General features: G+C 40.0%; 2 protein-coding genes across 4 annotated transcripts in view; both read right to left on the bottom strand.

Annotated features, from left to right (window-relative positions):
- The window catches only part of CHPT1 (choline phosphotransferase 1), a 20,749-nt gene extending 16,906 nt beyond the window's left edge, over positions 1-3,843 (bottom strand). Inside the window, exon 1 of one of the 3 annotated variants that reach the window (XR_008437059.1) lies at positions 3,301-3,842. Coding sequence is in view for 2 of the 3 variants with exons in the window: in XM_053977256.1 (XP_053833231.1) it covers positions 3,301-3,564 (264 nt within the window). In the remaining variant the exon portion in view is untranslated. Of the gene's footprint in view, positions 1-3,300 lie in introns of all 3 variants that reach the window. The other 2 variants (XM_053977256.1, XM_053977255.1) reach the window with 2 other exon arrangements.
- A 4,889-nt stretch (positions 3,844-8,732) lies between these two features.
- MYBPC1 (myosin binding protein C1) overlaps positions 8,733-26,582 on the bottom strand; it is a 69,187-nt gene continuing 51,337 nt past the window's right edge. The window contains exons 24-34 of the mRNA XM_053977405.1: positions 24,239-24,307; positions 23,041-23,208; positions 22,468-22,556; positions 20,895-21,090; positions 20,159-20,298; positions 17,226-17,385; positions 15,661-15,797; positions 14,562-14,748; positions 12,221-12,279; positions 10,697-10,736; positions 8,733-8,815 (exon numbers count right to left, since the gene is read on the bottom strand). Of these exons, the coding sequence (XP_053833380.1) occupies positions 10,716-10,736; positions 12,221-12,279; positions 14,562-14,748; positions 15,661-15,797; positions 17,226-17,385; positions 20,159-20,298; positions 20,895-21,090; positions 22,468-22,556; positions 23,041-23,208; positions 24,239-24,307 (1,226 nt within the window). The 3' untranslated portion in view covers positions 8,733-8,815; positions 10,697-10,715. The remainder of the gene's footprint in view (positions 8,816-10,696; positions 10,737-12,220; positions 12,280-14,561; positions 14,749-15,660; positions 15,798-17,225; positions 17,386-20,158; positions 20,299-20,894; positions 21,091-22,467; positions 22,557-23,040; positions 23,209-24,238; positions 24,308-26,582) is intronic.

A 26,582-nucleotide genomic window follows, 5' to 3' on the forward strand; every position in this document is an offset into this window, starting at 1 on the left:
TGATTTTAGAGAGACCTGTGGCTGATATTGAAGGATTACCAAAGCTAGACCCCTCCACAAGCAACCATGAAAGCAGAGGATCAAAGTTTCCTTTCTCCTTTTTAAGAATATAATGATGTTTTCTTCCTGGTTTTCCTCAGAAAGGGGAAGGATATGCAAGATTCCCCTGCAAAGCCTTATGAACTGACAAGCTGCTTCAGAGTGGTCTGCCAGCAGTAGAGCAAAACAATTCTTATGGTGGGGATGAAATACAAATCCTCATCTAAAAAGTGCTCCTTTCACATTCTAATGCATCAGATACACATTGTTCTCACTTAACGTCAGCAAGAGTTTTCATTCCTCAATATTTCCTAATGAGTGTCAAAAAAAAAAAAAAATAGAAAAGAAAAAATAGGAACAGAACCCAGGCTGCAGACACAGTGAAAACAATATTTCAGTGCTCCACAGAACATGAAATGTGCAGGTGGTGTCCTCTCCACCACCACACCTATATACTGTTTTTAAGGACTGCTGTCCTAAATTACAGAGATTATGAAAATAAAAATGTGCATGTGGATCATGGTTACATTAATGCCTGAGGGGCACAACCTGCTAATGGCTTAGCTGTAAATAAGAAAGCTTGTGTCGAAACATGCACTTACAGGAGACAGTGATACAAAATCCATGTTCCTGCTAGGCAAGGAAACATTACTGAAGCAGACAACATTTTATAATTCAAAAACATACTGTGCCAGTCAGTAACAAACTGGCTTTTAGTGACTACTGATACTGATGAAAATAAAAAGGATAGTGTATAGGGAAATAACGGCTCCATGTTAGAACAAAAGAGCATTTTGTGGTTTGAGACAATTTCACTGGGGATGGGAATAAGCAGTATGAAATCACAGAAATCACTGTAATAGAACAAAATGGAAGCGGAAAGTACAAACAGGTTCAGAACAATTAATTCAAAAGGCAATATCATGAGATGGAAAGTGTCTGTGGGGAAAGAGATCTATCAGTTGCTTTCTAGTAAGTAACCCAAACAGAATCTCTTGCAAAGAGACTGCTAAACCAGTCTTCTGCAGCTGAAAAGGTGTATATATATATATACTGGAGAAAGATCTCCTTTCTAAGCATCTGTTAGCAGCTGTTCTCTGAGGAATTTCAACTACCAGTCTTACTTGTTTTGGATGGTTTGTACAAACATCAAGACTTTTGTGCTTTCAATAAAGGCTAAGATTGGTTAGGGAATAAAAAAAACACATAAACGAAATCAAAGAAAACCCCCAACGCCGAAACTCAAACCTGCTTGTTACTTTATCCAAGTCTCCTATTCAGTGCTCCTACCTATGAGACTATAACAATGTTATAAACAATGGATGTTTGTCCATCAGGTGATCACAGCACGTTCATGATGGAAAGAGGTGCTGTTGAAGTGCACCACAGTATTAGTTCAGTCTGTGATTTCAACCGTCTTTAACATAATTGTCAGCTGCACCGATCCCTTCCAGCCTACACATCCCAGTCAAAACTACAAAGGAGGTATTACAACAGTGCATGCAGCACCTGTCAGTGTTGCAGCAGTTTTAGCTTTTTCAAAAAGCCATCCAGAAACCTGACCTCAGCTTAGGTGGAAGACAAGATGAGTCATTAAACAAGCTGGAGGGAGAATGATGCTTCTAAGTGATGCAACAAGAGAAAATCAGGGCTATTCTCACAGACCAGAGGCAACAAACAAAACAATAGGATAAGGCTAGATCCACACTGCATGTTTATAAAGGATATACTGATATCTGAACATGAAAGTATAGTCCAAACTATAGTTTTTTATAAAATCCAGCTTCCACAATTAAAAAAAAAAAAAATTAAACAGTTCAAACAGAAAAGTTCCTAAAATGCAACCTAAGTTTTCCTGGAAGGAATAATTCCCTGGATATCTGCAACTCAACTTTTTTTCTTTTTGTACAAGAATCCTCAAAGGAAAAGTAACTTAAGTAAAATTTACTTTCTGCTTTTAGTTTTGAACAGCAAAGAGAAAAAGCTAAAATGAGCATTCAGACACATAGCTGGTACAACTGATATTTTCATCACAAAACTAAGCTAAAGGTAGCAGTACACAAGCATTTTAATTCTGAAAGTGGGACTAGAAGACCGTCTGTAATTTCCAACCATTCACTGTCATCTCTGTCTTCCCTTCTACTGCCTGAGTGCCTCTACCTGGTGATGTGTATGGGGGGGAGTGATTAGGGTGAGACCAAACCAAAGCTAATTTCAGTCTGGATCAGTTTCCTGATATGTCTGCCACAAATACCTCTGCTAACACTAAGGACAAAGCAACTAGAGAAAAAGAAATGTTCTTCTGACAAGAACACTCACTAGGGTAAAGCTATGGTATTAAAAAATTCCCAACCAACTGCCGACCTCTGCTGTTAGAATTTAAGCCCATCAGAACACAAGAAAAACAATGGCCACCTTTCAAGGTATTGTATCCACATAAAGCAATTTCCCCCTGCTATTTTCTACTCTCCCATAAAGACTCTACAATGGGAAACTTGCAACAGGCTGGGAAGCTCTGATGGCGCTCCTGAAATTCACTGAGAAACTGTAGGCACTGCAGGTCAAGTGAGAGTAGCACCAGCCCACCTTAACAAGCCTGTTTTCCCTCCAGAAGTTAAAGCATTAAATGTTTCCCACACAAGGAGGGATACATTTGAGAAGCTGTCAGCTAACGCATCTGCCACCCAACCCAGCCGCAGCTCTGATGCCCAAGCGGCATCAGCCGTGTCTCGTGGTCCAGCCCTGCCCTGCTCCTGGGCACATCCCGCACCCTCAATCATGACCAGCTGTTGTTTCTACGTCCACGGCCCCTGTGTGACAACCACACTCTTGAGGAGGGGGACATTCCCTTCCCAGCCAGAGGCACGCACATGGAATGCAAGATGGGCCGTGGGGGAGGCAGCGTGCACTGCAGGCCAAGTGCCCACCACACCAAAGCCCCACGGCGCCCTGTGGCCAGTGAACCTCGTCCTTCCACGTGATCCCTACAGCGTTTTGGCATTCCAGCCTTAACACCTATCTCCAGCTTGACCCCTGCTGCCCCAAAGGGTGAGCTGCGCGTCACCGCTCCCCCGATTCCTCAGGACAACCCCGCAGCCCTCCCTGCCAAGGGGCGGGCCACGCGTGTCGCTGCGGGAGAGCCCGAAGTGACAGGGCACCGCACCGCGGCGGGCACGGCCCCCGGCTCCGGGCACTGTCGGGAGGCACCAGCCGGGCCGAGCCGCGGCCCCCGCGCCCGGCGCCAGCCGCGTCGGGCGGTACCTGCTCGGTGGCGCTGGGGCAGCAGGCGATGAGCGGCAGCGCCGTCAGGCAGTTCAGCAGGAGGCCGCCCATGGTGATGGCGTTGGGCGCCAGCCCCCGCGGAACCTGCTCCACCAGCCAGCCCCAGTAGGGCTGCAGCCACGGCTCCAGCAGCGAGCGCCCGGCCGCGCTGTAGCGGTGCTGCTCCAGGCGCTTCAGCTGCGCCGGGCTGAGGGGCGCGGGTAGCGCCCAGGACACGGCCATGCCCGCACCACCGGGACGCATGGCACCGGGGTCAAGGAGCCGCCGCCGCCGCTCGGGGCGGGGCTGAGCCGAGCCGGGGGCGGCGGCGGAAGAGGCCGACGCCCAACAGCGGCTTGGCCGGAGGGGAACGGCCGCCCCCACCTCAGCCAACGCGTGGCGAACGCCCTCGCCCCCGGCTCGGCGTTGGCTCCTTCGCCCCGAACACGCGGCGCTCTCACGGCCCCAGCCCCGGAGCGGGCACGGCTCCGCTGGCCCCTCCTCGCCCTGTGGGGCTGGGGATGCCCGGGCGGCGGGGAAGCCCTCGGTCGGGGCGGGGGTGCTGCCGGCAGGGCCCGTCCCGCCGCCTCCGCAGGCCGCGGGCGGTCAGGGCCGGTGCTGTCCCCGGGGAGAGGCGCCCGTGCGCGCACCTCTCATCGCGGCGGGATGAATGAGTGCCGCTCTCACCCGTGATTTGCCTCGTTCGGCTTACTTCCCTTTCACAGGTTTTATCATGCACATAGTGGCCACAGTGGAGGTGCAAGCAGCTGGTGTCCAGAAGGATTTTTGCTGGAGCAAAGGATAAAGGCAGGGTTTGAGCAGCAGGTGACCTCCCTGCTGCCAGGAGGACAGGGCAGCCGTGCCTGCAGGGAGGTGATCCTATGGCATCACCCAAGGATCCCTCCACCTCCCGGAGGGGACCCATTGCTTGAGGAGTTCTGGTCTTAACATGTTATGGAGCAGCTGCACACGGTGTTACACACGACTTACTTCCCATCCTTGACTTGCTTAGAGAAGGTGCTTCAAAGCAAATGTGCCTTTTGAGAAATTTTGGCACATCAAATTATTTGAATTGGTCGTGTGAAGGATTTTAGATGTATCCCTGAGTCGAGTCTCCAGGAAGGTGTGTGGTTTCTGAGTGAGGCCAAGGAAAAGCTGTGTAGCTGAAGTAGAAAGTGAAAAATACAACCTGCAATGGCATCTTCTTAGTACCAGAAATTATCTTTTTAAGTTACTCCACTGTGAGCCAGAGGGTGCAGCTTTCTGTCCAGACACTGCAATTTCCTGGACAGAGCCACTTCCTGTTATTCAAAGTGAACTGATTGCCTTCAACTGATAAAGTTATTATGTGTTTGAATAGGTTTCTCTACTGCAAGAGTCAGGAATGCTTGACACATGTTAAATGGTGGTTTCTGAATCCCACTATGTGCTATGTGCTATGTCATTCATCAGCTGATTTAATTTACAGATCACTGAAAACAGTATGATGCAGCAATTGTCATTAGAGGCCAAAGCAGATGGGATAGGAACTGCTAGCAGAACAGAAGGTAACATATAGCATAGTAAAGAAAGGTCCAGTTACAGCCAGCTGGAGAAAGGCAAAAGGGAAATCTGACAGATTCTCAAACAGTCAGTTCCCCAGTCCACTGGAATCACTACATTTGGAAGAGGGTAAAACTATTTCTTTTAATATCCTGTGCATCGCTGTGGTCAATGAGCATAATAGAACTGGTATTTATGGAGAGATTGCTCTTTGGATACCTGGAGGAAAAGAAGAGAAACTAGGGAAAGAAGTGGAGGGAAAAGTAACTGGCATAAAAAACAAAGGTCACATTAAAGGAAGAAATAGATTCCCTATGGAATTCATCACTGGGCTTGGGGAGGGGTTTGTTCTAATTTCAAAAGTATTCATCAACAAAGTGTAGAATAAGGGAAGACAGAATTTTAAGTCCGGTGTGTTTAGTCTTCTAGTGCTTCCTCAGCATTCAAGATACAGTTTTGCTTCCAAAGCAGCAGCTTTACCTGTCAGTCAGGAAAGCAGGATATGAAAGTCAAGTGACAGTAAGTACACTGTGCTTAAAATAGAATGCCTTTTGCTCTAGAATCTCAAAATGCAACAGAAGACTTTCATAAAGTAAGAGTCTCTTCACAATGCTCTGTAAAAGGTACCAATAATACATTTTTTCTTTTTCCCCATAAAAGGAAGTCCAGGAAGCTTGAAATATTTCTTATAAAAGGAATACTTTTTAAAATTTCTGACCCTCCATAAAGACGTTATTAACAGTATATCCCAATTTAAATAATCTTTTAAAGATCACTTGTCTCTTTTTTCTTCCTCTCCTTTATATTTGTGAGATTGTTTTCAGTAAGGGAAAAGTGTGCTGGCAGTAGCTGTGCTATTTCATTGCAAATGGGTACCTGCAGTGCCCGTATCAAGATCCACATATACCAGTTTGAGAATGGAGCTGTATTTCTACATTTTTATGCCAAATAACCTTCCATGGGCAAAGAAAGCAAATGGAAGCCAAGAGAAGACCAAATATTTTCTTCTGGCTTCATTAAAAATAAATTAAAAATTTAAAAATTAACTTTGATTCATAATTGTGTGTCTGTCTATGTGTGTTTACATGTATTTGCTGTCCTCCTAGGTTACTCCTAGGTCTCTTTCAGGTTCACTAATTACCTGGAAATCCCTGTAGCTTTGGAGAAATTTCTTTGGAGCATTACGTCACTTCTTCTACAGTATGATATTCTGTTGCTTCTGTTCCCTCTAAGCTGTTTCTTCTGTAGTTGCTGTCTTTGACACCTCTTTATTTTCCTACGCTGATATTAGCTGCAGATTTCATTAGCATTTTCCTAACTCTTTGGACTTGGTCACTATTACATCCACTAAACATCGTTCCTGGAGACTCCCATTAGGGCAAATTGTCATAAACCAAAACTTCACCTTCTATTATTCTCCAGATGAGGTTCTGCAGCCTGTTTAAATCACTAGAAATCCCTGTCCTGTCCTAAGCCATCCAATCATTTCTCTGAAAGTCGGTTAACTCCTAATCCAGAGCGGTGGCTGCTCGGTGTATTCTGGATTTAGAGCAGGTTAATGCCCCTCCTCTCAGCCCCAGCCACGGCCCGGTGCCCCGTGCTTCCCGCTGGCGTGGTGCGTCCCCAGCCCGAGGGACGGCCAATGGCAAATCCTGGGCGATGCACGGGGGGAGGAATTGAGGGCAGCCGAGTACGACGCTTACTGTTCTCACAGGGAAAAGGAGCTTAGTTCAGCTTGTTGTTTAACAACGCTGGCATCTGGGAGAAATTAGAGTAGCTAATTCCATCCGCAGAGAGCCCGCAGAAGCTGAGGTTGTGCTGGCTTCCGGGTTATTATGTGTGGGATATTAAGACTGAGGAGGCAGATAAATGTAACCTTGAAGCTGCACATATTATACATACAAAGTGCAGATAGCTGTGTGCTTTAATTTTTGGGCTTACTGACAAGCACAAACTCACAATAACTGTAGCTTTTGGTGCTGACTATAACAGATTGATACTACTTTAAATGAGGGCCGTGTGCTTAAATGCTTAAACCTCTGTGGCATTTAATCAAATTGACCTTCTCCTGCAGCTTTCTGTGCTTCAAAATAGATGGAAGTAGTCTCAATTCACTGGTGAGATACAGAATAAACAGGAATTATTAATCCGGTATTAAATTATTTTCCTAGTAGATGTGTTGCTTTCTTTCACGTATAGGTGTGAATGAATGTATAGGAGAGGACTGATTTTGGCAGGAGCAGAGTGAAATGCAGGTGGGGTATGGAGGGGTGTCCAGGATCACTGGGAATGCAGAATTGTTTCCCTGCAGAGATAGCACTGCAGAAGAAATCATAAAGAAAAAAAAAAGGGGAGAAAATAAAAAGAATCTATCTATCTATCTATCTATCTATCTATCTATCTATCTATCATCTCTCAGAGTAAGATTTACAGAACAATGTGAGAAAATGCACTCAGATCCTCAAAGCAAAAGAAGTGGCAGCACAATTGCAAAACCACCACTTTAGGTGTGGCAGTTCAGAGTAACACATTCTTTTATTATTGCATATTTACTGACTGCTGAATGTTTGAAAATGCGCTGACATCAAATAAACATCTTGTAATGTACTTCTGGTCTAAATAGGCCTTTATCTTTAAAAACCCTAGTTGGAGATCAGTCATTAGCCAGTGAGCACATAACCTGCCCTTTTTGTACAGCTAGAGTGAGAACTTGTAAATAAATGTCAGGGCAATAGGGAACTGGCCAAAATATGTGTGACCTTGTGTCTCACATGTTTCAGGGTTTGCTGGAGACTCAGGGTCAATCACCCCCTCTCCTAAAGAACTTGGAGGTTAATGATGCTGCAGTTGAAGAAGAAATATAGCTATTCCACCTTATCTCAGGCACTTTTGCCATGCATGGTGAGCTCACCAGTGCTATGTCTGAGTCCCTTTTCTGATGTGATAGCTACAAGAGCTCCATGAATTACTGGGGAAAGGGAGTGGATCCAGAATGGTGAAAGCCATCATGGCTGGCATTTATCACATTTAAAGTATTGAAAAATGCACAGATAAAAAGTTGTATGTATTGGTAGTATTTATCTCCACTCACATTCAGTGTCATGTATCTTAAGGTATAAGCACACTGGGTTAGGTGACTGCTGATACTGCTTTCCACTCCACATGGTGGGCACAAGTTCCTGCTTTATTGTAAGTAGAAATAAAACAAGAAATGTGGTAAAATGAGACAGAAAAAAGTAAACAAGAACTTAATAGATCTTAAACACTTCATGTTTATTGTACATTAAATAAAACAATTTCACTTAAGTTGAGAGACTGATGGGTTGGATTTAGGAAATCAAAACTTCTATAGGAAGATATGTTCAGCTTAAATGATCATTAATTACATATGCATTAGTTACATAATAGTAAAACCATATTCTGTTAAACAATTCTCAGGTGAATAAGGTACATTATCAGAGGTATGTATTCCAAGGATCTTATTGCACATCTACTGGCTAATCCATGTACTTCCAGTCTGAGAAAGATATGCTTTGTACCACTGAGTACAGACTGACTGCCTCCTTATGCTTGTTACACAGCTTCCCCTCTTTCCTCATTAAAAAACAGAACACGATATCAAACAGAAAATAAAGCTGAACATTACAAAATGTGTGTTGTCTTCAGTTCATTTCATTTCAACCTCAAAGCAATCCATGCGTATTCTTTCTTTTCAGTAAGAGCAGGTAGGGAAAACAAAAGGACAATTAAGGAAAAAAAAAAAGTCATAAAATCCCCCACCGCACATGTTTTTCTGTTGTTGCAAGAACTAAAATGCTGTTATTCTGCTACCAGCTTCCAGTGCAGTGGGAGGAAGCACTGTGGACGGACTCTCACTTCCCTTCAGTTTTGTCTGCCTGCACTTCACGCATATATGAGTCAATGATATGCGGAGGCACTCCATCCATTAATAGCTTGAAGAAGGAAAGCCCACCTACAAACAAGGAAAACAGGTAATCTTCAGTTTGAAGGTCCCCGGAGCAACAGCTTTGCACCTTTATTCTCTGGCATAAGTGACAAGCTTTAGTCAGTCCCTTTGAGATGTGGTAAAATTCAGCCCTGCTCAAAAGTCCAGTATGACATCTAGCCATTATTTAATTGGTACTATACAGACCTTTCCTGTCCTCTTGTGCAGGGTGAATTTAATTTCTAGGGTATCATATATTCAGTCATTTATCTTGCCACATGCAACAGTTTATGATAAGCTTCACTTCAAATAACTCTCCTGGCTTTCCATCGCACTGGGTGGAGCATGGTCAGAGATGGAAGTCAGTGCAGGGGGAGCAATGTAGAAAACACTGACCAGGATGAGTTGTGGAAAACATGCAGAGATATTAAATTTATTCTAGTTTTGGGTCTTAAAATGGTTCCTAGGTATTTAGCAAAATATTTACCATGTTGCTTGAAAATTACAAGTGGGATGACATCTGTGAAAGAATCATATTTAAAAAGCCAGGATTTCAGATATAGTCTCCAGAGAGAGAGATGATGAAAACTGAAATTTTCATCTGCTGGGGAAGTCTGAGGAATCATTCTGGATTTGCTTTTAAATTCACTTCAAAATTTCACTTTTTGTGGGGCTGTTCAGCCTGGGGAAGGGAAGGCTGCAGGGAAATCTCAGAGCACCTTCCAGTACCTAAAGGGAACTTACAAGAGAACTGGAGAGGGATTTTTTACAAGGGCCTGTTGTGACAGGACGAGGGGTGCTGGCTTCAGACTGGAAAAGGGTGGGTGTAGATTAGATACAAAGAAGACATTCTTCACTGTGAAAGTGGTGGGACCCTGGCTCATGTTGCTCATAGTGGTTGTGGATGCCCCATGCCACTGATATAAAAGCCATGGAAAGTAAACACCAATATTTCTATTAGTTTCATTGAAATCAGATGATGTTTGGAAGAAACAGTGGGAGAAAGATAAATATTTTGCTAAAAACTTTCAAATCTGCCCTTTCTCCAGACAAAGGGTGTAAATTGCTTTAAGAAAGCTATATACCATTACTATTCCCTTTACAAATCTCCATGAATATTGTGTTCTGCAGGTTGCAAGCCACCCACTGATAGCTGCACTTACCTTCTGAGCTTTTTCTGGAACACACCAAAAGCTTTAAAGCAAAAGTACATTGCCAGGGTGAAGATAACACTCTCTGAATGCTTCAGCTAAATGCAATTGAGCTGATACTTACATACAACATTTATGCCAAGTAGAGATTTTTAAGAACTTATAACCTTTATTAACACAAGGATTATTCAATTAAAATGCTATTAGTTACTAGTGATTATGAGACTGTGCTGTCTCATTTCATGTCATCATTGTGGCAGAAGTGTTCGCCCCCAACCTTAGGAAGATGCACAAAACAGACCAAAAAAAAAAAAAAAAAAAAAGCATGCTTTTTGGCATTCTTTCAGCTCATGGAGTGCAAGTTGTGCTATGAATCATTCCTTTTTAAAAGAAGTTAACGCTGGAATAAATATTTTGTTTATGTAGAGGCATATTCCTATAAAAAATAACTTGCTGTAAATACATAATGCTCTTTTTATTACTTGCATTTTATTTGTGCTAATTAATCATGCTAAGTTATGCACTGTTAAATTCCACTGAAACATGCACCATTAGAAGATATGGGATGTACTACTAAGAATTACCGTAACAAGCAATTACTAAAATCTGAATTTGTATGCCTTAAAACCATTATGCTGCTAACTTATAAAGACATTTTCATTAAGTGACATAATGAAAATCATGCCATACTAGGCAGACATTGTATGACGTATAAACAGACATAAGCTTCATATGCAAGAACCATATGAAAGCTTACCTTAGATGACAATACACATTCAAAAATCCTTACTGTGTAACTAAGGGAGAGAGAGAAAGAGAAGTAACAATTTAATTGCAAACACAAAAGTGGAGAGAAAATGTTGAGTGAAATTATTATTACAATTATGTCAAAGTGATAATTTAATCCTTAGTCATGTAAAATATGTGGGAAAAGAAGCACATGAAGAGTAAAAGGTAGGGAACCAGTTCCACTTCAAAATTATCATTAATATGTAAAAGCTAGATTAATAGGTACAAGTAACTATAAAAACCTCTAATTAGTCACAAGTATAGATTGGAACCAAAATATATTTATGATAAAAGTTTCCAAATGTAGCTTCAAAGAAGCTAACACACACACACATATATATATATATATATATATATATATATGTAGTATTTTCCACCAGGGGGAAAAAAAAAAGGCACACACATAACACTGAAGAATATATATATATATGTTGAAACTCTGTAAGGCAAAATAATCAAGTACAGACTAATTACATACCTGTGCACTATAGTATGTACTTTGACATATATCCATATTTACATTACTAAAGTATGCTATTTATTCTGTAGGAGCCCTTACCTTTAATTAAACATTCTGACTTTATAAAACACCCATTTATATACACTTATCTATGTGTATGTCTATAAAAGCACTGAACTTTTTACCTATTGTAGCCTTTTAAGAAAAATACCTCAGTAGTTCAAAAGCTGCAGAAACATTATCCAGTCTGATCTCCTAACATGTTTTAGGACTGAAATCATGAATCTGGATGAATAATACATTGCAGACCAGTTTCTGGGCATCTGTCATTTTAAAACTGCACTGTTAATATTCTGAATCTGAATCAAGATTGCAATCTGAATCTGAATCAAGATTGCAAGGAAAAAGACATTTCTATAGAAGGAGTCAAATTTTCTGAATCCAAATGTACTTGAATAAAATAAGCTCTAGAAGAAATGAAGTAAATCAAGCAAAATTTTCTACTTGTAAGTAATTGAATCAAGATTTCATCCTTAAAATTGGTAGGTTAAGTTCAGGCTTGGATTATCATTCTGAGCAATAATTTGTAACCAAAGAGTAATCTGCTATAAAGAATGCCTTTTAAGTGCAGCAAATGACTTTATGATACTTCTGGTCTTTCAGTAATTCTACAAACTAACTGAAAGCTGGTTTATTTGAAATGCATATTTCTTTCTCCTGGAAAGATCTAAGTGTTGTGGTCTAACATATTCACAGTCATTAAATACATTCTTTATAGATACATGTACTTTTATGAAATTTGTCTAAAACCTTGGTAATTCTGATGTTAAATACCCATATGATTGGGTATTTTCTTGATTAATTTGGCCTTCTTTTCTCATGTGACATAGACGATGTATGCCATGAGACTCCAGCTAGTTTAATCGAAAAAAGCAAAGAAATACACACTTTGCATGCAGAAAATGCATTTGCATGTGGAAAGAGAGGGTGGGAATGAAATGGAATGTCCAGAGGAGTACGCGCATTATAAACCTGATTATCCCCCGCCAAGCTGAGTGGTTCTCCTGGGTTAATTACTCCATGATAGATCACTGCAGAATTAGAATATTTATAGTGGTATTTATTTGCATTTGAAATTTTTCCCAGTTGATCTTTGCACCTTTTAAAAATAAAATTTCTTATACAGCAACTTTGCTATCACCAACCTATTATTAGAGTGATCACCAACCTTTATTTCACTTCCAAGATAAAGGTTCTCCAAAGATGTTTTTTCCATGATAAAAGAAGCACAGCACCTTATCTAATTCTTTTCATCGACCTCAGTGAAGCTGATAAGGAATCAGTTTTTTAGTGCTTGTAATGGGAGATTTAGAGCCAAATTTAGGGGTCTACTTCAACAAACTCAAAAGATACATACAGTATTTTTTTGTTATGAGATTCTGCATATGTTATTATCTTTCAAGACAGATGATAAAGAGTCATCTATTACATGACTTTTTACACAAACACATTTACAAAACAAAGCCACTAAATGTGTAATTGTACTGAGTAGGTCACGTAACTGCCATCTTTCAATTCACTCAGCAAAACTTAAAACCAAGAACAAAAGATTGTATGTCTGAAATAACGTCAGTACATGAAAAACCTCTTACGAGGACAGAATAAGTTTTTATTATTTTAATTGTGCTTATATGTATCACTAAAATATTTTCAGGAAACGAGCATTACATTTAGCAACAACTAGGGAGGGGGGTTAATTTTACACCTAAAATTGTGTAAGAAAATGGCTAAAATGTAGAAAATTGTAGCATGCTGATAATATTCATAGCCAGAATATTCCAATATTATGCACACTCCAAAATTCTAGGCTGTTCAGATACTTTTGGGGCTGAGCATTTATATAGGCACGGTAAATTTAAGTTCTCCAATATGTCAGAGATGGATGGCTAAAAGTAATTCTAGCCAGTGTAAGGAAACATAGCTTGCTACAATAAATACTCTTTCATGGCATAGAGCTCTCTAGCACGACTTACTAGTAAGTCAAACCACCTATCTATAGTAATAGCACCGTAGCTTGTATGTTCACCAGATAGGCAGCAGAGCCTTGAGCCTGTTATCCTTATTCAGACAACATTCAATTTTATCTCATAATCTTACAAATAAAGAGTTTGGTAGTCTGACTTGCTGGAATAAAGCTGAACTAGTTTAAAGCTGTACATATGAAAACAAACACACACGCACACACTGCAATTCATTTCCAGTGAGTCAGAAATCCGCAGGTCTCTGCTCTGCATCAGCATGGTGAGCAGTCATCTGGGGAGCCCTCCTAAATGAACAAACAGTCTGGGAAACTTAAGAGGATGATAAATCAACATGTAAGTCAATAGAAGAAAGAAAGAAGATGTAATTATGTCTTTGTACTCTGGCTGTTTAAGAGTAATTTGCTATATTTGCCTAGAGCAAACACTGAGCCTGTCCTGGTTTGCTAAGCTTCAGCTGCTGTGTTCACTTAGCAACATAACTTGGCTTTTCAGTATGAAAAAATAGACAAAGCAACCTTCTCAGGTGTTGAAGTTTTCTGTTATGCTGTGAAATAGAAAGTTTGCTTTTGATTAAAGAAAGCAATCTTAGTTCCAGGATGAGGACATCTCAAAGACAGTATCTTAAAACTAGAAAATATATTATTCATATTTTCATTACATTATTTAAGTGTTCTACTTAACATAGACCAAACATTTATTGAAATGTCTTCTTGCTGGCAAATCAGAGCTGTGGGACAAGATACATCAGAAAATACAGAAAATGGAAACTGAAATGCAAAATAAACACAATGAAATCCATAAAAATTTTAAATGTGGTTTTCATTATAGACTTAACATGATGGAAGTAATGTAATTAAAGCCATATTGATGTCACCTAAATTCCCTCAGAATTCCTTAGTTAGACACTTCCTATCAGCTGGCTTTAAGCAGCTTTCCTTACTTATAACCTCAGAATAATTTTTTGAGCAACACTCAGTTTATTCCACAGTTGAAACTAAAACTTTGGTGGGAATTAGTCCAGCTAAATATGACCCTATCTTCTCCTAGGAAGTAATTTTCTGAAAAATATGGTTCTGAGATTATTCATTAGGCATCCTATCCAAGTCCTGTTGCCATTCATGGTATCCCAGTTAATTCTAAACCACCTGAAATTGATAAAAATTTTCTATTAATGGAAACAGAACAAAAGAAAACATTATTATTTAGTCCTAACAGAGATATTGATTTAATCCAGGAAAATTGAACTCCCTTTTGCACTTGCCTTGCATCCTTTCATCTCTGTAGACAGTGCTCAGGCAAAGAGGGTGTTTGCAATGCTTTAAAGCCCTTACCTCTTACTTCCAGTTTGCAGTCCACTTCTGCCTCTCCCAGCTCATTGACTGCTCGGCATGTGTAAGTGCCTCCATCGTAGGGGCTGGGTTTGCGGATCTCCAAGGTACAGACACCTTGGTTGCTGAACATCCGGTACCTTGGGTCATTCATTATGAGCACTTTGTTTTTCATCCACGTTATTTTGGGCTAAGGTGAAAAAAACCAAAACAAAACAAAAAAGCAACAACCAAACAACAACAACAAAAAGAAAGTCCAAATGCACAAACCTGAACTGAAATATTTTATCCCCTATTTTGTGGTGTTCAGTTAAAGCTGAGTAATCCAGAAATGATAAAAAATAGGTAAAGTAGTGATAGAAAGGAAACTAAATCTTAACTCAAAGATTGTCTGCATCATACATCTGATTTTTAACACTTTTTTTTCAGTGCAGTTCTTATCACCTAATTAAAGTCATAAGTACAAACCTGTTATCAGTACAAGAACTGTGTAATTATAGCAAACAGCTGATGATTAGCTTCTGACATCCAATTACTCTAAGGCAATAGGAAAAACATATTTTTCCACAGTAATTTGCACAGTCAGAAACTGTGAAGGTGAAGTGCGAACAGCACTCTGGTTTTCTCATTTTACAAGGCCAGTTCAGTTTCTCACACCAGAAAAAAGATCTCAGAAAGACACAAGTCAAAAGAAAGTGCAAGATACATTGCGCAGTGGGTCTGAGAAACAATGTGGCACCCAGAGCATTCCTGCAGTGTGCTTACTTAGAGAATAATTAGCTCTTTATAGAATAATTATGGCTTTAATTTAGTAACAACTTTTACTGATATATTAAATGTACAGCTGTTGTCAGTGAGAATGCCAGCAAAGTCCAGCCTTTTCCTGAGGTTCTGCCCCTTCACTGAGTTACCTGTGCATTTAATATTGTAGTGCCCGTAGCACAGGTAAGCAGCTTCTTTATTTTTGTATTCGTTAGAACCCACACCTGTCTGTTTGCCTTCAGCCTGGCTCATGAGTTAAATGGTAAAAGTGGCATGTAATTTTCATTGTCAGGTTAAACTTTCTGGTGTTTTAAGCACTGCTGTCAGAGCTGTGCTGTACCTTGGGGTTGCCCCGGACGCTGCAGTTCAGGGTGGCATTGTAACCAGCTACAGCAAACGTGTTCACCAGGGGCTGAGTGAACAGTGGCCGCTCACTGAAGTCAAAGTCATCGTAAACTGGGTATTTGTAGACTTTACCTATGAAGGGAAAATTAAACATTTATAAAAAGAGTATTAGCAGGTAGCTAAACACCCAAGCACATTAAATGGCTACAGAGAGTTAGTTCTGATCTGCACTGCTTTAGGTACCAATGTGACTCCAGTAGCTGCACTTGCAGGGGAGGCTGGAGGTGGATCTGCACAGTCACTGTAGCCCTTGGTCACGTTATGGCATTGATTCTGCAAGCTTCTCTTTGTTTCCTGTGCAGGTGGCGCACAAATCACGTTCATTCTGTGTCTGTGCCTGTGTGCCCTGCTAAAGAGCAGGATGGATCCTAACCCGTGTACTTCAGGATGCCTGTCTTTGGCAAGCCTTGTTCACTCTGCTACCAATTAATTTTTTCAGTTTGTTCTGATTATAAACTGTCCCTGTATCTGAAAATCTATTTTTCATTCTGCTTCGAACAGTGCACTGACAATACTGATACCTAAATGGATGCAGTTTCTGAACAAGGAAAACATGGTAGTAAAATGTATTTTCTCACTGCCAGTTTATCTCCACTCTGCAATAGAGATTACCACCAACAAATCCTCTTCAGCCACACGTTCATCTGGCATTTAAAGTGTCCAGACAAACAGACATCTATTCCTGTGCACAGGTATCATTATGCAGCTTTGCTTCACTGAAAGCTGATGCAAGCTCTCATACTGACTTCAGTGCAGCTTAGGCCTGATACTTGCTCTCATGAGAAGGGCAAGTAAGCAGTGCTTAAAAAGAATTCCTAGAGCCATTCTCTTGTTCATGACTCCAGAGTCTTTCAGCCTGGCTGTGTGTGTTGTACAGGTTGTCTGTCCTCTGCATCATGGCAGTCATGTATTCCTTCCTTCAGGCAAACTGCTTTGATTTTCTCCTTGTAAGCTATTTGTTTTTAGAATTTCCTTTCCATAGGAAAGTTGTGGTTCTTAAGTTTACAGTGCCATTTCCAACTGACATTGTCAGGATTTTTGACTGCAGAATCAGAATTTTCCCAACCCCACCCTCAAGAGAAGTGAAGCAGGAGTTATGCTTTTCTGTTGCATCCTGCCTGAAGTGGAGGGAGTGCCTGCACAGCTGATGCCAAGTCTCCAGAGGAAGGCAGTGACCCACTGCTTCTAACAGAGCAGCTGCTTTACTCCTCTCCAGCTCTTGTCAATGCATATGTGCCAATGGTAACATGAGTCTGAGATCCAAGACCATAGAAAATGTCAGATCATGGGAGAAATGTCCCAGTCCTGATTAAAAGCAGTGACTCTGAGCTATGTGGACAAACCAAGATGTCTGAATAGGAAATGCCCTTGCTGTTGGACCTCGGCTTGGGGCTGGGAGTGCCTCTGAATGCTTTAGAGATATGGCTTTTACCTCTAGTCACCTTCCAGCCTCTGAGCATCCCTCCCTCCCCCTTGATGAGGCATGGATAATTAACTAACCATCCTTTGCAATCAGAGCACTCTCTTTGGTCATGGTTGCATCCTCGCTGAGGCCGCACATGTTCTCAGCAAAGACCCTGAAGTAGTACTCGTTGCCTATGACCAGCTCGTTGATGGTGGCACTGGTGCGGTGGTAGTGCTCAATCACGGTGAACCACTCCTGAAAGGCATAGACATGGGGCAGCAGCTCTCTGGCCACAGAGAGCAGGCACAGACTTTCCCAGGCATTTTCCCAGGGAAGGCTGTGAGAAAATCAGAGAAAAGAATGAGACACAATTCTTATCTCCACTTGTTGCACCTGCAGTTGTGTGCATGTGGAATGTGTCATGGAGATTTGTGTAGCAAAAGGTGATTTCTTAATTAGACACTGGATGGTGTTTGGATGGATTAACCAATTAGGTCAAGGCCGTATCAGACTAGCAGTAAGGGTTACTGAGTTTCTTAATAAGTATAGTATAATGTAGTATAAAATGATTTAATGAAACAATTGATCAACCTTCTACAATCATAGAGTCAATGCTAATTATTACCCAGCTGAGGGCCTGTGGCAACACAGACACACAGGGTGAGCTCCCCCCAGCACCCCACACTGCCTAGACATCCACTGGAAGGATCATCAAGCTTCTGGCAGTAGGTTCTTCTTTGAAGAGAATGCAGCTAACAATAATTAATAATGAAATGAGTGATGATGGCAGTACAGCAGAGCTCACTGCTGAGCAGTGAAGGTCGAACAGAAGGTGAGCCCTACTGAATTGTTACACTGGCAGCTGGAAGGGTTCATTTTAGCAACTGCAGTATTACAAAGGCTGTGTTGTGTGAGCAGGGCAGGCTCCCTCATTCCTAATCCACACTGCTGACAGAGAAAGCACAGTTGCAGATAACAAAACTGCATTCCTGTGGGAAGGCAGTAGCATGTGCTGTTCTGCAGTAATATGCACTCACAAGAGGCCACTGCACTAAACCTGCCCGCTCTATCACAGGCTGAGTGTTCATGAGAAATGTAGCTCTGTGCTTGTGGTCCTCTGATATCTAAAGGCCAAGATGGGTAAGTGGGTTTTAGTGCTTTAGTCTTGCAGCAGTAACAGGATGTGTGAATTCTGTCTTATTACACAATACCTAAACAACAGTCTGAGATGAAAAAGGTTAATGCTAAAAATGCAATTAATATAAAGTGCAATATGACCACAGTAATGTTTCCGCTTTTCTTTGCTCTGCCCTAAATAGTTTTCTTGCTTTTCTAAACATGAACTTGTCCTGAGTTCCTTGTACCACAGTTTGCATTAATATTTGGTCAGCTTTAAGAGCCAAAGTTCCTTTGGGAAAACAGTTTTTTGCAGAAGACCAGCTGTGCCAGAATTGCAAAATGCACCACCACAGATATGGTGAGGAAAGTGACCTGAATGATCTATTTCACACTGAACCCTAGATGCTGCTTGCTGTTGTTACAGTAATTTAGAGGGGATATTGTTCTGGTCACTGTACCAAAGACCATATCTTCTTACAGTCTCAAGAGAAGGAGAAAAGATAAAAAAAAAAAAAAAAAGATAAGAAGAATGTATTGATCAGACCATCATGCCATCATGGAGACCAACATATTAATATGGGGGATAGGAGAGGACAGCAAAATATTTTCTGGAGAAGGAAGCTCCCTAAATATTGCCCTAGATTTCCAGTGTTTGAATTTGCAGTAAATGTTAAATCTGTGGAAATCTTAAAATCTTGTGGAAACTCAGGGCACCGGGAATATTTCTCTGTCTGCTCTGGGGTGTCCTGACCCCCAGGGGACTGATTTTGACCCTCATTCATGGAGAAAACTTCCTAAGCCTCAAAATAAACTAGAAACCACAAAAGTGTGAAATAGATTATAGAGATTGTAGACAGTAGTATAGTATGACACATGGGTGAGAAATTTAGGTTTTAGAATTTTTAGTATGTTATAGATGGGTTCAAGATGGAGGATATAGGGTGTTGTCTTGTGTTCCTTTCTTCTTTCTTCTTCTTCCTCTTTCTTCTTGGGTTTAGGTGGTGTCTTGTAATTGGGTAGAAAAATCCGCATTGTGGGTCTTTAGGGGTCAGTTATTGGGTTAGAAAGGGAAATAATTTAGGTGCCACTTCTTAATTGGGTAGCTTAGTTTTTGATTAGACTTAAAAGGCCTTGTAACAAGAGATTGTTAGCCATTTTTGTGCTGTTTTTCCTGCACGCAGAGTCTGGTGCAGACAGTGTGCTGAAGTTTTGATAAGATAACAATAAACAGAAGCTGAAGACTGAAAAAGTCCAATGCATCTCTCATTCCTGACACAGAACTGCTCCAGGAGGGTCTCCCCTGCCAGGGGAGCCCCCAGGGAGTTGCCCAACTTGGGGCCAGGAAACTCCCACTATCTTTTAAGAAAGTGTACAATTTTTGTTAGTTTAATGAAAATAATAAATATTTCTGTATTGCAATTTTCATCTGTAAATCTCAGAGTGGTTACAGAAGTACCTATGTTCTGTTTTGCCATGGGTAGTAAAGAATGGCAATGACTTACACAATGTGACATTGCAGGTTTGAAAACAGCAGCAATGGAAAACCTTTGTACTGGTAGCAGCCTACTGAATTCAGAATTAATATTTTAAGGTTTTATTTTCTCTCCTAAGGCAAAGGAAAAATGCAGAATTACTTCTCTCAAATCCACCTATCTTTCCCAGTTTTAGTCCTTCTCTTTGGAATAATTTGAAAATATTTCTACTTCTAGGCTTAGTGAAGAAGAGATTTTTAGAGCTTTTAGAGGGTCCTGTAGAGATTTTTCAAATGCTGATAATCAGCATTTGTTGACAAATGTTGGACAATGAGTGCTTTGTCCGACTACGTGCTTTTAAGCATGTAAAGCTTTCTGTTTTTAAAAGGGAGAATTCATGAGTATATCCAGTTTTTAAACATCTCCTTATTACTTACCATACTCTTCTTATCTGCTTTTTGAATAGTGTACCCAGTAATGGCAGCATTGCCGTCATCTTTTGGTGGCTTCCATGATAAATTCACATTCTCTCCCCAGACATCCTCAATAGTCACAACCTCTGGTGGGCCTGGACGATCTGCAACAAAAAATATGACATATTCTAGTGTTTGTTTTCTCTATCTTTTTCCCACACACATCTTCCAATTAGTTTGATTTCTCTCTCTTTCTTACGAAAAAAAAAAAAAAAAGTCAAAAGAAAGATGTGGTTGCAAAATAAAACTTTCCAAAGAGAAGGCATGTCAGAATTACAATACATTTAATAAAGTTGTGCTGCCAGTTTTGCCTATTATGGATGGTAAAAATGAAAAATAAATGTGTTTTCTTGTCTGTCTTTCCTACCTTTCGTACTTTCTTTTTTAGGATTTAGGATTTCTTCCACACTGCATTTGTGACAAACTTGCTATGCATTTGCTACCATTACTGTCTATGGGTACCACTCAACAGGAAAAATCTTGCATCCTGGATAGACAAGAATGTGAGGGGCTTAACAGAGAAAAAAAGACATTGACATATTCCAACAATGCTATCATGTATGGAGGTTTCCTGAGGGACCACAAATCTACAGCCAAATAATTGGACGTGGAGAGATATCACCGCCAAGAAAGATGTCGGCATTCCCATTTTCCTGTAGCCTTGGAACAGCTGGATTTATTTCTGTTTCTCCAAACATACCAACGATCTGAATATCTATCGTAGCTTTGTCCACCAAGTTCTCCACCTCCACTTTCATGTCGTACTCCCCGGAGTGCCCCCGCTCTGCCTTTCGGATGAAGATGATGGTGTCCTGCTCCGTGTTGCGGATGTTGATGTCGTTCTTGTCGATCGGAGAACCGTTTTTCTCCCAAGACACTTTTGCCCTTGGTTTTCCCTGCAAGGAGTCAGGAAACAATTTTCGTATGATTTTTTTGGAGAGAAAAGGGAAGAGAAGGAAACAGGTTTATTTCGCGTTTTTCCCAGACAGGAAATAAAAATTGACCTGAAAGAAACAGAATTATTTTTTAAATTATATACCATTTAGAGATGCAATCATACAAATTCACCTAAAATATAATTTATTTTTTTGTGGGTTTTTTGTTTTTTTTTTTTTTTTTTGTCCAGGAGACTGAAAATATTTGCAAGTTCTGGCTGTATTGGACAATTGTCACTCTGGCTAAATTTGACAAATAATTTACAGTTTTCTGAAAGAAAAGGGAGTAAAAATAACCCACAGAAAATGTAGAACAAAGTATTTCTGGAAATGCTTGCATTCTCTATATTGCCAGTGAAAGAAGAAAGTAATAGATTCAACCTCCAGGGATCCTAAGCTCTCTCCATTCATTGCAAAGGAAGTTGTAATAGCTGCTAGGAAGGCTGGATTGATCTCTTTTGTATGCCATTTTTTGTGTGTCTAAGTGCCCAATATAGGTACTTAAAGTAGAGTGAAATTCACCTGCTTTGCCATGGGATTTTCCTTCCACAGGCAAACAGTTTGCAAATACTGTCTGAAAGGGATAATCTCACACCATTTTGAACATCTTATCTTAGAGAATAACCATAAAATATTCCTTTAATTTCTCAAGAGAAATATATCTTGCAGTGTACTGCTGATCAAGCTTTTATGAGGCTTTTAACAGCCTCTGTGAAGCTGAGTTATGCCAACCCAGTATCTTAAAATGTGCAGACATGAAATAGAAATGAATTATTTTATTCAGAAGAAGGACCCTGCAAGGAGAGAGGCAGGTGCTGTTTAAAGGTATGAGAATGAAGGTTAACACGATGCTGTGGGAAAACATGCAATGTATTTTAGAAATAGTCTTATTACAGTTGTGATCTCAAGGATTTAACAGTTGCAGTCTGCCCACTCTTCCCCTCACTTTTCCTCTCCTGACAAGGAAGCTATTAAATGCTGATGTTCCAGTCTTGATACCCATATTTAACTGCTTCCAGTGCAACCCCTTTGCATTGTGCAATTGTCTCATGTGCAATGTCTTCTGTGAAGATCTGTAAGCATCCTTTGGATGACAGATGACCAATCAGTCTGTCTGAGTTACCCAATTCATTACTTGGCTGAAAATAATTTGTTTGAGATGCTGAACCAAAAACTTTCAAGCAACTCTGTACTTCAGAGTGCTTCCACATGTGCTTAACTTAGCTTACTGGCCAAAATTACAGAGAAATCACTTAAAAAGCAGAGGTATCAAGAAAAAAAATTTAAAAAGGGAAAAAAAGGCAAAAATATTTTTCTGTCATTGTTTTTAGTTCTTACCTGGAAAGGAATAACAAGATTCACAGTTTCTCCAACTCTTCGAGTATAGGTTTGTTTTAAGTGTCTTGGTAGACGAATCTTTGGAGGTTCTGAACAAAACAAAAGCTTGTGTTGAGCACTTATCTTCCTTTCTAACCAAGGCAGCACTGGTGTGCATCAGTATAAAAAGGAGACAGTGTGGTCTAAAATTCTAAGAAATGACTAACGAGTGAGATGTCTTAAATTTCATGGTCCCCCACTGTTGCATTCAGGACACCATCAGCTTTTATAACATCAATGCTACGATGGTAGAATTTGGTGGGAAGCTTAGAAGAACTAAAAAAAAAGTACCATCAGGTTCAAGTTCTGCAGAAAAAAAAGCCCTGAAAAACTGAGAAATAAAGGTTCAGAAATGAAACAAAATTATGAAATTTTTTAAAGACAGTTTCATGATTTCTAGCCACCACAAAATTGCTTTGAAAGGCCATATCATCAGTTACCAATAACAAGTAAGTATTAGCCTCAAAAAAACCCCAAGGTATTAGTATGGAAACAGGATGTATTTGTGGGTAAGTGTAGGCAGCAGGATCTTACCTATCACTTCCTTGACTAAAATAGGCTGTGGGTGGTACTTGGGCTCACTTTCACCAGCAGCATTGACAGCTTTTACTCTCACAAGGATTTTTGAGCCAGTTGGAAGGCCATTGATGGTAAACTTCGTTTTGTCTGTCAGCTCTGGATTAGCCACGATCCATTCATCAGCTGGTTTAGGGAAGTGAGGGGAGGAGGACAAATCCAAAGAATAGGGAATTATAAATACATCCACAGCATGGCTGAGGAAAATTACAGAACAGTCATAGATTAGTTAGATTTTAATGAATAGTTCTATTTCGTTTTTCTAATTATGCTGTAACAAAATGTAGATGCATTTTCATATGTAGGAAGAATGTTTTAAACCCTAAAGGGTTTCTGCTGATTATGTATTTGTATATTCATATATTTATATATCTTTATATAATGATACAAATGTTATTAGAATATGTCTATAATTTAAGTGTACCAGAGAGAAAACTGGTTAGATTCTTTAATTCAGCTAGAATAAAACAAGAGGGACAAGGAATATATTTCCAAAAGCACTCATCATTGCTTTAACAGCTTCCTTGAAGAGAAATGGGTTTTGCAATTAATTTCAACCAGTACTGAGTACCCTTGAAAGTATAACTGAGAAGTAAGAGAAACATAGAATATTTATACATTGCAATGAAATGCCATCTCTCCTCATGCCCTAAAAAAAAGGAAGGCTGTGTCTCAATTCTTCACATAATTACAGCATTCTCAGATTTTTGATCCTACCCCCAGGTGGTTGCATGAAGTTCATAGAGTGATCATAACAGTACAGTCTTTTGAACAGCTTCAATTACAAACCATACTTTCTCATCCACCCCGTCCTCCCAGCACAGACTGCCCTAACACTGCTGGCACCTGGGCACAGGAGTGCAAGACAAGAGAACTGTTATGAACTGGAGAGCCCTGCAGAACTAGAGCATAGTGCTGTGGTACACTTTCATAACTGAGTGTCTTGCTTTTAGGAATTAAGTTTTCATTTTCAAGTAGAAGAGGATTTCAATCAATGACTGTTTCCCAAGTAACTCCCCCTCCCCTTACACCTATACTACAGAAAATTCCATAGACTGTTGCCCCTAAAATTCACTGTCAGGAATTTATCTTTACTTTTATGAAGAGAGTTTTTCCTTCATTAAAGAAGACTTATACCCTTTGTGGAATACTGTACCTTCCAGGTTAAAAGGTGGCTCCCCCAATTCCTCAGACAGATCTGTCGATATACCTTGAGAGAATCCATCTTTAAAATTAATCAGAGACACCCACTTTCACACAGATGGAGCATTTTGTCAGTGGTTAGCAATTCCTGTTAGTAAGTATGCAAAGATAGATGCTGGGCTTTACAGATTTAGAGAACCCACATTTAGGGAGACTGCAGGGAGAAAAGAGATGGAAAGAGGGCATCTAGATCACAGAACAATTATATGTGATGCCCACAGGAAAGATAAAGGATGAAAGAAGAGTAGGATATAAAGTTCTGTGAGTTTTTGGGCCCCACAATAGCCCTAGAAATATGAAAAGAAAGAGACAAAAGGAACACTTGGAAAAGAGAAATGAAACAAAATGATGATGGGAGAAAGTGTAGAAGGTGAAGAAAATACATTGTAGAAGAGATTAAAAAATCAAAGATAAATTCTGAGTAAGAGAGACAGAAAAAAAAGAGTCTTGGAAAAAACTTGGAGGAAACAGAGGAAGAGAACACATTTAGCTAAAGGTAACATAGATAGAAGATTAAAGAAGACCAGACCCATGGATGATGACAGATATGATGTAAACCCTAAGGCTTTATTTCCTGAACAAAGTTATCACTGCCCTGGATTTCCTGTAATCCTGGAGCTGGTTATTTTTGGGATAATAAAAATGCTATTCTAGTATTTTTGCATGGTCCTGGATGAGTACACTGGCAAAGAATCTCAGCCAGCAGAAACTCTCTGAAGTACATACTTACTGGCTATAAAAACAGATCATCTGCAGGTACAACAGCCTGTTATAAGCAGACAAACATTTTGTCATGGAGGATACTCAGGCTGTGCTCCCGACGCTGCTCTCCAAATGCCCCACAAGAACCCATCAGCAGCACACTTTACTGGGGACTGACTTCTCCTGTGTCAATAGGATTTAGTCTGCTCCACATCTCCAGAGCAAGAGGGCCAAAGCTGGATATTGCAAACTAGGCTTCTCTCTCTCTCTCTATATATATATATATATTCAATATTCATGTTATTCACACCTATGCAATGTTGGATCAGGATACTCATGATGAGGCTCCATTTCAGTAACACACATGGAGTGGTACATAGTTAAGGACTCCAAGAATCCACCACATTGATCAAGTTATGTGGTTCTGACTAAAGGGAAATACCAATTTTGCAAAGCCAAACCAATGTTTATATTATTATTCTAAATTATCTTTATATGTATCTTTTTTGTTTTCCTATTGTCAGCTTGTGATTTCTCCTAATGATTTCTATGTTAAGGAAGACTCTAAAAAGCCCTCTTGAAAACTACTTCAGTGACAACAATGAAAGAATGGAGAATGTAAATACAGATGAGTTTACAAACAGATAACTAAGAGAAAAAAGCAGCAGAATGAATAGAGACAGTCATAAAAAGTATCTTGAAATTAAAAAGTTATTAAACATTACAGAAAAAATTAGTTTGAGGCAGAATAGGGCTGAGAAAAAAGAGGCACTAAGATATTGAAAGAAAGGGAAAAAACAACTGAACAGAGAGAAAAAGATGAATAATCCAATAACATGATGTTTAAAATTGGTATTTTAAAATTGACATTTTAAAATTGGCATTTTCTACTTATCTTGCTCCTTACTAAGCATTTTAATAACATATATACATAATGTCAATTGTGTATATATAGATGTATATGCATATATAGGAGGTATATATAGATATACATAAACACTCAAAACTATGTAAAATACATTGTACCCATTGTATTTTAACTGAGGTGGGTAACAGTAAAATGACAGACTTGGCTGTCATTTTGTTGTATCTTCATGTTTAAAACCTATCTGGAAAAAAAAGTAAAGAATTTGTTCCATTTAACAAATATACAATGTTCTTCTGTCTAACAGCCCTTTAAAGACAGATTTAGAAGATTCCTTTTCAAAGCCATACTTTGACTTAACCTGTCTGTATTTCTCATCCTCTCTTATCACCTAATTTGGATATCACATACTCTAATGTCAAGCACCTTTAACTTTTCCCTTCCATTCTACCCAATGCTAGACAAAGCATGATATACAGCATACACTGAAGTCCTCACATTGACAGTCCCCTTAATATTCCCCTACACCTGGCCTGTGCAGTGGAAACAAAATAAGAACACTGTGTCTTGATGGAAGACTGCATGCTTACTCGCTCTGAGCTGTTCCCGCAGCTCCCTCCCAATATACAAGGAAAACCCTTCCTACCATTCCAGCTGTGTCTGCCTTCAGGTACTCTTCTCCAGGTCTCGGAGCTTCTTGCAGTCCTGCTCCTTAAAGATATTCATCTCA

Source organism: Vidua macroura, chromosome 5 (genome assembly GCF_024509145.1).
Source record: "Vidua macroura isolate BioBank_ID:100142 chromosome 5, ASM2450914v1, whole genome shotgun sequence".
In the NCBI taxonomy this organism is placed as follows: Eukaryota; Metazoa; Chordata; class Aves; order Passeriformes; family Viduidae; genus Vidua; species Vidua macroura.